Genomic DNA, 10,182 nt, shown 5'->3' with positions numbered 1-10,182 from the left:
GCCAGAGGTGCCCCAGGGGCAGTCCGCAAGGACAGGCACACCCAGACATGCACTTGTGGTTTATTACACACAGTGATCTCCATCTACACAGAAATGGAAGGCAGGCAGCCAGGATGGAGCTGGTTGCTGGGAACATTTGCTGGAGGTGGAAAAGCCTCTGGTGAGAGCGTGGGTGGGGCTGGTGGCAGCCTCCATGCTCGGGCCAGCTGGGAACCAGCCCTGAGCTTCGCTTTGCCTGTGCAGCCCATCTAGAGAGCCATTTTTGGCCAGAGTTCTGGGTGGGAGACTTGGGGCCAGTGAGACCCAGACTCTGAGTGGGAGGCCTGCCTCCCTGGGCCAGGCCATGTCCCATCTTGTCCCTCTCTGGGTGATACGGAAACAGAGACAGGAAGTAGCAGTCAGTACAGGCTGGGCCCCTCCGTCCCCAACACTCTGCTCCCTGGAGCTCTGTCCACATCACAGCGATCACAGAGCTCAGCCACTACTCCTGGCCAGAGGACATGTGCTCTCACGGCAGGCTGGCCTCCTGAGGCCTCCTGAATGCGGGAGGAGCTAGACCTTCTTGGGGGATTTCCACTCACTGCTCCCCAGGCCCAGCCGCAAGTGCTGGGCGAGTCTTGTCCAGGGGCCAAGTCTTGTCCACCTGTAGAGGCAGCTGGTTGTGGCTGAGTTTGGAGGCTGGTGAGGCCAGAAGCAGCAGCAGCCGCTGTTCCACCCCTGGATCTTCTTGGATAGGATGTGTCCCAGGGACTCCAGAGTTTCAGGGGGCAGGTTCTTACAGGGCAGTACCACAGCTGAGAGTCTCTCTGCTGATCAGGTGACTGAAGGCCCAACGTAGCATCTTTCTAGCCTTGCCCGAGCCAGGTGCTTCTACCTTCATCTCCTTCCTGGGAAAGCCCAGGCCCTAGGGTGCCCCTCAGGTACACATCTCCCTGGTCTGGCCTGTCCACTTTCCGGCAGCTTCACATGCCGGTGGCTCTGGGGCTGGGTGGGCACACTCTTGAATGTTAAAAGGCCACAGGTAGCGCATTCCATGAAAAAAGATCAATATATTACTGTTTTGTTTTTACAAAAATTAAAAATGTCCACACGGATCTGTACAGGTGTGAGCTGGGCCTGTGGGTCACTGGAAAAGGAGGAAGAGACTGAAGGTGATGAGGAGCCTGAGAAGCTCCGCCCCCATCCAGGCCACCTTGCTCTGGCATCCCCCGTCCTGCTCATTTCCTTGGGAACAGGAGCAGACCCCTCCTATCTTCCCTCCCCCCACTCCCTCTCAGTGGGCTGGTTTGGACAATATCCCAGGAGGCACTGATGGCTTTGCCCTGCCTGGTCCAGGTGTCATTTGAGTCCATGTGACCCACAGGATGGGTTATACACCATCACCCAGGACCACAGCCCCACGCCTCAGATGCAAGATGGGAGAGTCAAAACCAGGGTCATGATGGGAAACTTGGCTATTCAGTCACTGTGCAGGAAGCTGCAGACACCCAGAGGTTTGAGTGACAGCACCCAGGCTCTGGGGCCCTCCCCATTCCCCCACCCTCCCCCGCCTCCCCATTCCCCCACCCTCCCCCGCCTCCCCATTCCCCCACCCTCCCCCGCCTCCCCATTCCCCCACCCTCCCCCGCCTCCCCATTCCCCCACCCTCCCCCGCCTCCCCATTCCCCCACCCTCCCCCGCCTCCCCATTCCCCCACCCTCCCCCGCCTCCCCATTCCCCCACCCTCCCCCGCCTCCCCATTCCCCCACCCTCCCCCGCCTCCCCATTCCCCCACCCTCCCCTGCCTCCCCCAAGCCTGCCCTGGAGACTCTTCCCTGCACGGTACCTTATGCCAGCAGCCAGGCACAGGCAGCCCGTCGGGGCCCTGGAAAGGAAGAAGGTTTCAGTGATGGGGATGGGGCCTGGGGAGCTCCTCTACACCCCACATGCCCTCCCCTGGTCTGTAGGGAGGTGCAGGCCAGGGAGCGGCCATGTGAGACTGCTGGGCCCCGAGGGCCACAGTGCCTTCTCTGTCCACCCAGGTAGTGGGGTCATGGGGAATGATGGCATCTCACTGAGCTTGTCCTCACTGAGCTTGTCACTGTGTCCTGAACACACAGAGTGTGTTCCCTCTGTGCTTTGTGGGGACTGCTGTGCAGTGGGCAGGAACAGGAGGGCACTAGGAAGGGATGGGCATTGTGCCAGACACGCACAGGCTGGCCTGGGTCCTGCCGAGAGCTGTGTGGCTTCCTGCCTGATGTGACAGTGACTCTGGCTCCTCACCCTGGGGCCTGCAAGCTTTCAGGCCTTGGGCAGGAATGGCTCCTGGAGGGTTTTAAAGACGGCCCAGGAGTTGGCGTCCTGCTGCAGCCTGTGCTGGCCCTGGACAGGGGAGGCTTAGGTTGCTGGGGGTTGGGTCTGGGCCTGGGGTGGGGCTGTCTAGCGACACCTGTGGTGCCCACTGAGCAGCCAGACATAAGCAGGGTCCGGGTTTCCTCAGGCAGCCTGGAGGGTGGGGAAACTGGAGAGGAACAAAGACTGACTCATCGGGGACGCCAAGGCACAAAACATGTCATTCTGTTCCAAAGGACAGGCATGAGCCTCAGACACTGGGCATCCCCTGGAATATTCCCATGTGTACACCAGGGACCAGGCTAGGGACCAAAGGGAAGGTGGGGAGGAGGGCAGAATGGAAAGGAAGGCAGAAGCGAGGAAGGCCGGGGCAGAGCCGAGGGCCCTGGCTGCCCCGAAGGCCCACACAGCACACGGCACACGGCACACCGCACACCGCAGGCCAGACCGCCTACCGCAGGGCACGGCCCACTGCCCCTCGCAGGGCCCCGCCAGCCTGGTGCCCCTCTCCGGCCTCCGCAGGTGGGATTCTCCTGTTTCAAAGGAGACAAGGGCTTACTGATTTGGAGGGGAGTCCTGGGCCAGGGCCCGGAGCTGCGGGGCTGGGCCACCCTGCCCCTGCTGTCCCCGCCCTTTCTGTGCGCTGACCACTTCGCTCTTCAAGTCCTTTTCCCATTGACTTCTCAAAACTGTCCGAGGGGAGCGGTTTCCCCCACTGCAGGGATAAGGACACTGAGGAACAGAGGCCAGAGGTCTGGGAGGGGGTCTCTAACTCTGGCACTACTGGAGGTTGAGGCTGGCCTGCACACATCCCCGTGGAAGCCCCCTCCATTCCCGTGGCTGGAGTGGCCAGGTATGACTATCTGTCCAGTTTTAGTATGAAAACCCAGCTGTTTTGTTTTTCCTGTGTTTTCTGAGCTCAACCGGAAGAGTGTGACATGTAAACCCTCCCTACTTTCTAGGAAAAGGGAACTAGGCAGGGCACGGTGGCTCACACCTGTCATCCCAGCACTCTGGGAGGCCAAGGTGGGACAATCGCTTGAGCCCAGGAGTTCAAGACCAGCCTGGACAACACTGCAAAACCCCAGCTCTACAAAAATTAAAAATTAGCTGGGCATGGTGATGCACGCCTGTAGTTCTGGCTACTCGGGAAGCTGAGGCAGGAGGATCACTTGAGCCTGGGAGGCCGAGGCTGCAGTGAGCCATGATCGCAGCACTGCACTCCAGCCTGGGCGACAGAGTAAGACTCTGTCTCCAGAAAGAAATAGAGGGAGCTGACTTTTGAATTGTGGTTGTTTCAGGCACTGGACACGGGGGCTGGTGGGCTACCAAAGACCACTGAGAGAGCAGGGAAGGAGGTAAAGGAAGGGTGTGGAGGCAGGCAGAGGGGATGCGGGGAAGGGGGAGGTGCTGCCCCAGCCCAGAGAGACTCTTCTGGGAAGGAGGAAGGAAGGGGAGGGACAGCCAGCCAGAGAGGTCAGAGTGGTCCCACCGTCTATGCTTGGAGAAGCTGAGTTTCAGCCCAGCTGGGCCTCAAGCCCAGTGGGAGTCAGACTCCGACTTCTACCCCAGGCAGCCAGAGCGATGGGGCTGGGCACCCACTGCCTCCGCCCCCAGCAGCAGCGTGTCTGTGCTAACTTTGGTTCCCTCCGCAGGGCCCAGCCCCCTCCCAGGGCACCGCTGGTGGTACTGATGACTCCAGGTAAAGCCCCTCCACTCCTGGTCTAGCCCCTGTCCACCTCCAGCCCAAGATGGCCCACAGTGGGTTCCTACTCAAGCCAGGCCTGTCCTGGGGGTGAAGAATGAAGGGCTGGGCCTCCATCTCTGCAGAGGGGCTGGGTTCCCCGAGCCATGCCCATGGTTGGGGGTGGTTAGGACCAGAGCAAGGGGAACCGTGATGATGGCAGTAGCAGCAGCAGTGGCCCTGACAGTGAGGAAGGCCAGTGCGTGACCAGTGGGGCCTCTGGGACTTGCAGCTGAGCTCTGAGGACAGGGAAGATGTTGGTCTGACCCTGGCTGGAGGCCAAAAAGACCTGGGGCAGGGCCCTCCTCCGACACCTACCACAGGACACGGCTGGTCCAGGCCTGGTGGTCCCGGCTCGCCCTTCTGGCCCTTCACTCCTTTCCGGCCAGGGACTCCTCGCTCTCCCTGTGCAGGAGGGGAGATGGTGACATTGGCCATGGCTGCCAGGCTCAGGAACCTCCAACACCTCTCCGAGAGAAGTGCCTGGGGCCAGCCTCTCCCTGCCTCCTGCCCACCTGCCCGGCCTGGGTTCTCTCTGCCTGCTTCACCTGAGCCTCCACTCCCACCTGCCTCCTTCCCCCTTTCCTCCTGCCCCAGCTCCCGTCCAGCTGCCCTCACCTTCTCTCCACGCTCACTCCGATCTCCTTTCTCTCCTCGGGGTCCAGGGAAACCCTGACAAAAGGATTAGAGGCTAAACCCGAAAATGAGGCTGGAGGTTTGCCCCTCTGTTATCGGCTCATCTCTGTTCCTCTCCCATCCACATGCCCACTCCCCCCTCTGCATATTCGTGGCACACGCTGGCCTAGCCCTAGCTGTAGGTGATACACTGCTGGGTACAAGGCTGATGTAGGAAGAGCATGCATTTACGATGCCAGCTGGGCTTGCTCCAAAGTAGTTGCTGGACACCAACACTCAGGCAGAGCTGCTGGCAAGGGGCTGTCTCTCACATCACAGACACGGCTGGCACTGGTCTAGGCTTGGCTGGGGACAGAGACCCCGGAAACCATGGAATTTATGTCACTGTCTGATGGGATGAGAAATGGTGACCTCTGTTCTGTGACCTTGGCTCAACTTCCTGCACACCCATCTGTCCATTCATCTATCTGTCCATCCACCCAACCAATGTGGCTTAACATCCACTAGGAACCGGGCTGTCGGCTGGACAATGGGGACAGACAATTGGATTCATTATGGCAGAGCATGGTGGCTCACGCCTGTAATCCCAGCACTTTGGGAGGTCGAGGTGGGCAGATCACCTGAGGTCAGGAGTTTGAGACCCACCCTGGCCAACATGGCGAAACCCTAAAAAACACAAAAATTAGCTGAGTGTGGTGGTGCGCGCCTGTAATCCCAGCTACTTGGGAGACTGAGGCAGGAGAATTGCCTGAACCTGAGAGGTGGAGGTTGCAGTGAGCCGAGATCACACCACTGCACTCTGGCCTGGGTGACAGAGCGGGACTCTGTCTCAAGAAACAAACAAACAGGCTGGGCATGGTGGCTCCTGCCTGTAATCCTAGCACTTTGGGAAGCCAAGGCGGGCAGATTGCCTGAGCTCAGGAGTTCGAGACCAGCCTGGACAACATGGTGAAACCCCATCTCTCCTAAAATATAAAAAATTAGCCGTCCTAGCGGCGTGCACCTGTAGTCCCAGCTACTTGGGAGGTTGAGGCAGGACAATCAATTGAACCCGGGAGACAGAAGTTGCAGTGAGCCGAGATCATGCCACTGCACTCCAGCCTAGGTGACAGAGTGAGACTCCATCTCCAAAAAAGAAAAAGAAAGAGAAAAAGAAAACAATTTTAAAAAGAGAATTGGATTTGACATGGTTCCTTGTTCACGTGTAACGAGGCAGGCAAGAGAGTGCTGATGACAGTGAATGCTCAGTGACAGAGGTGTGAAATAGGGGTGGTGGGATTCTGGGGGGAAGGGCTGTTCTATCACAGGTGGGGGTCAAGGGGAGTTTCTCAGCACGGTCCTCATTACAACTGGGCCTGCTGGGGTTGAGGAGAGGCCTGGCATTTGCCAGGTAGAGCAGGTGGGCATGGCTTTGAGATGCCACCCTGAGAACCAGGCCTCCTAGAAGGCAGCTGTGGCCACATTCGTGGTGGCATGGAGTCTCCTTAGCTCCACCCCCAACTGGGCCCAGAGCCTGCAGGTGGTTCAGCATTGTCCTCTCCCATCCCTTCCCATTGATGGAACCCAGCCCCCGCGTCAGAAACCCAAGCTACAGCTCTTCCTTTCCCTCCCCCACAGTTCCTCTCCCAGGTAATAGTCTGTTTTTTTGAAGCGGAGTCTCGTTCTGTTGCCCAGGCTGGAGCTCAGTGGCGTGATCTCGGCTCAGTGCAAGCTCCACCTCCTGGCCTCACGCCATCCTCCTGCCTCAGTCTCCCGAGTAGCTGGGACTACGGGCACCTGCCACCATGCCTGGCTAATTTTTTTTTTTTTTTTGTATATTTAGTAGAGACAGGGTTTCACCGTGTTAGCCAGGATGGTCTCGATCTCTTGACCTCGTGATCCACCCGCCTTGGCTTCCCAAAGTGCTGGGATTACAGGCGTGAGCCACCGTGCCCAGCCGGTGATGTTCTCTTTTTAAAGTCTAGGATGGACACCAGGGTCCTTGCAGCCCTGCATCTGGTCCTATGTCCCTCAAAATAGCTACCCGATTTTCCTGAGAACAACCTCCCTTCTCACAACCCATTGATTCCACCCCAGTCCATGGTCTGACTAGTCAGGGCACTGCATTCCTGTGGCTAAGTGACAGTTCAGAGTTGACCTAACTGGGACCAGGGAGAGCCCATGAAACTTCCTGCAGAACACTGGAGTGAGTCAAATTTTCTTTCTTCTTAGTTCGGGCCTGGGAGGATGCTGGTCTCGAGCTGCTGGCTTTACCTCACCACCACGTGGAACTTGATTTCCACAGGGAAAGCAGACAAGACAGGGTGAAAGGCTGAGTTGTGTTGACACAGTTGAGCCCTGGATCCATGTGTTGAACCTCCAGATTGTTCAGTTATGAGTAATTTTAAGCCAGTTTGAACTATGTTTTCTACGTATGCTACCAGAAGAGACTTGATATAATCAGCCTGGGCTAATACTTCCCTTCCTCTTCTTCTCAAATTACTGCTCTAGCTAAAGCCTTATTATCTGTCACCAGGATATTCCAACAGGCTCCTCACTGCTCTCTTCACTTCCTTGCTACAATGCATCATCCATCCATCCATCCATCCATCCCTCCACTGCCATCATCATCCATCCATCCACTCATCATCTATCATCCATCCATCCATCCATCCATCCCTCCACTGCCATCATCATCCATCCATCCATTCGTCTATCATCCATCCATCCATCCCTCCACTGCCATCATCATCCATCCATCCACTCATCATCTATCATCCACCCATCCATCCCTCCACTGCCATCATCATCCATCCATCCACTCATCATCATCATCCATCCATCCATCCATCCATCCATCCATCCATCCATCCATAGTGGATAGATGGATGGATGGATGAGTCCATTCAATCCTCCATCCGTGCATCCATTATTCTTCCATTATCCATCCATCATCCATCCACCCATCCATCCATCATCCATTGATCATCCACCTACCCATCATCCACTCTTCCATCCATCCATTCACCCATCCATCCATTTATCCATCCATCCATCAATCCTGCATCTATTATGCATTCATCAATCCATCGATTCATCCTCCATTGTCCATCCATCCTCCATCTACCAATGTTTCCATCCATTATCCATCCATCGACAATCCATTCATCTATCCACAAAGGACCTACTCTGGGTCGTGCACTAGACTTGGCAATGGGGACATAGGGGGAACCAGTGAGTTGCAGTCCCAGCCCTGGGGAAGGGGTCACACTTGAGTAGCCAGATCAGGTTACTGCATGAGGGCAGAAGATTCACACAAGAGGCACCCAATTACTCAAAGTGATGATAAGACACTTACATCTAGTCCTGGCTCCCCGGGTCTGCCCTGAGGAGAGACACAGAGTGGGTGAGAGGGGTTGGGGAGGGGTGCTGGGAGCACAGCTGCTGGGAAGTCCAGCCCTGTGGGTTGGCCACAGACATGGGGGCAAGGAGACCCACCAACCACGCAGGCATAGATGGAGGCCAGGACAGACCTGGCATCCACAGAGCCTGAACTCTGGCCCTGTGAAGTGCAGGGACCCAGTGAGGTACAGAGTTGGGGTCCCCGGGCTGAGCACCACCATGATCAGGGGGCCATAGTTGGAGAGGGAGTTCCGAATGAGGTGGTTACCTTCTCTCCTTTGGTTCCTGGCAGCCCAATAAGGCCCGGTGGGCCAACTGGCCCCTGGATAGAAAAGGAATGAGTCAAGAGGCATGCTAGTTACAGGAATTAACACCTTTGGGAAAAACAAGGCTCGTGAGACTCACAGGCAGGCCGCTGGGGCCTCTCTCACCCGACGCGCCCTTCTCTCCCTTTGCTCCATCCAAGCCCTGGAGGCAAAGGAGGGAAATCAGTCAAGGGGAAGGGGTTAGACAGACAGCAGGACAGGCAAGCTGGGAGCTGGGGTGTGGACAGAGGAACAGACACAGGCTCCGCCAGGCCTGGCCCCAGCTTACGCCCTGGTGAGGGTGATCAGGAGGAGCTCTGGCCACGCGCATTGCGCCTTTTCCCGAACACGCTCCCTCAGCCCCATGGAAGGTGATTCCGGTCACACCCATTCCAAAGATGAGGAAAGCAGGTGCAGAGAGGGGCGGGGACAGGCCCAACCACACAGCGGGAGGCAGCAGAGCTGGGTCCCCATCAGGCTTCTGCGGCAAGCCTTGGACCCTGTCCCTGATAGCAGCTGCCTCTTTGAAACATGAACTGTGGCGGCCTTAAGAGAAAACAGAACCAGAAGCAGTGCATCTAGTGGGGCTGCAGACTCAGGCCTGGGGTTCCGTGATTCTCAATCCCACATCTGGCCTCTGAGCTGAGGAAGCAGAAATTTGCTCATGCCAGGAGGGTGGTATGACAAGAAGTGAGGCCAGATGGCCTCCCCTTCTGTGTCTGCCTCCCTGGGGCAGGGCATGCGGGCAGGCCACACTCGAGGATTTAATGTAAGAGCAGGGAACACACCATTATGTAATCTACACCAAGCCCACGACTTTGTGCTCAGACTGTGGCAGCTGAGAGACAGATGTGTATGGGGAGAGGTGGGGACAGTGCAAGGAACTGACAGGCACAGAGAAAGGAGAAGGGAACAAGCAGTAGAAACAGTTGGTGGTGGACATGAGGAGGAGAGAGGGACAGACTGGGGTCCTGGGCAGAGGGAGAAAGTGGAGAGGAGAGCCTCAAGTGTGGAGGCGGGGCACTGGCCTCTACGACATCAGGGAGGTTATGCCCTGGGGACCTGGGACGTTCAGGCGCTCGGAAGACTCAGGGATGGGCCAGGGCAGAGCGTCAGGCCCTTTGCTTTGCCCATTGGCAAGGCTCTTGGAAACTGCCCAGGTGGTGAGTCTGAGGCCAGTAGAGGGGTCTATGCCCACTCACCTTGGGACCCTGGATTCCCTGGAGGCCCTGCAGGAGGAGGAAGCAGATGAGAAGGCTGGCTCCGGACCCTCTTGCAGTGGCCACTCGCTGGCCCCTGGGGCCCTGTCCTGGGCTCTGCCCTCTGCCCATGTGCCCCTCCCTGAATGAAGAAGCCCACTCTCTCCTGGCTCATGGCTCTGGGACCTAGCCCCCACCCCGCCTCTTGGTTTCCTGGCTGCTTCAAACCAAACCAAAGCAAACTGTCCTTACCATCGGGCCTGGGGGGCCAGGGGGGCCAGGGGGCCCTGGCTCCGCTATGAGCTGAGCCTAGGGAGGTGAGAGACAGGTTAGTCACCCACTGCCTGTCACCCTAACCCACCCGCACCCGAGCTGATCGCACACTGCTGGATCGAGAGTCTCCTTCCTGCCCGCAGAGGGCAGAATCTGGTGAGCTGGGGGCAGCTGGTCTGTGGAACTTATAGTGAGCCGAGGTTGTGCCACTGCACTCCAGCCTGGGAGACATGGTGAGACTCTGTTCTCAGAGGGGCCTCACTCCTCTTACTCTCCCTCCCCTACTGCCCTGGGTTTGCTCAGGCCAAGTGGC

The 10,182-nt window shown here is 57.7% G+C and overlaps 1 protein-coding gene across 1 annotated transcript in view; it reads right to left on the bottom strand.

Moving 5' to 3' along the window:
• Positions 1 to 44: 44 nt before the first annotated feature.
• COL23A1 (collagen type XXIII alpha 1 chain) overlaps positions 45 to 10,182 on the bottom strand; it is a 353,888-nt gene continuing 343,750 nt past the window's right edge. Inside the window, exons 21-29 of the mRNA XM_055285026.2 lie at positions 9,849 to 9,905; positions 9,600 to 9,626; positions 8,498 to 8,560; positions 8,361 to 8,414; positions 8,049 to 8,075; positions 4,694 to 4,747; positions 4,394 to 4,480; positions 1,826 to 1,864; positions 45 to 1,126 (exon numbers count right to left, since the gene is read on the bottom strand). Of these exons, the coding sequence (XP_055141001.1) occupies positions 1,124 to 1,126; positions 1,826 to 1,864; positions 4,394 to 4,480; positions 4,694 to 4,747; positions 8,049 to 8,075; positions 8,361 to 8,414; positions 8,498 to 8,560; positions 9,600 to 9,626; positions 9,849 to 9,905 (411 nt within the window). The 3' untranslated portion in view covers positions 45 to 1,123. The remainder of the gene's footprint in view (positions 1,127 to 1,825; positions 1,865 to 4,393; positions 4,481 to 4,693; positions 4,748 to 8,048; positions 8,076 to 8,360; positions 8,415 to 8,497; positions 8,561 to 9,599; positions 9,627 to 9,848; positions 9,906 to 10,182) is intronic.

This window comes from Symphalangus syndactylus, chromosome 7 (genome assembly GCF_028878055.3).
Source record: "Symphalangus syndactylus isolate Jambi chromosome 7, NHGRI_mSymSyn1-v2.1_pri, whole genome shotgun sequence".
NCBI lineage: Eukaryota > Metazoa > Chordata > Mammalia > Primates > Hylobatidae > Symphalangus > Symphalangus syndactylus.
The sequence above is the reverse complement of the archived record's forward strand: the minus strand, read 5'-3'. Positions and strand labels throughout refer to the sequence as shown.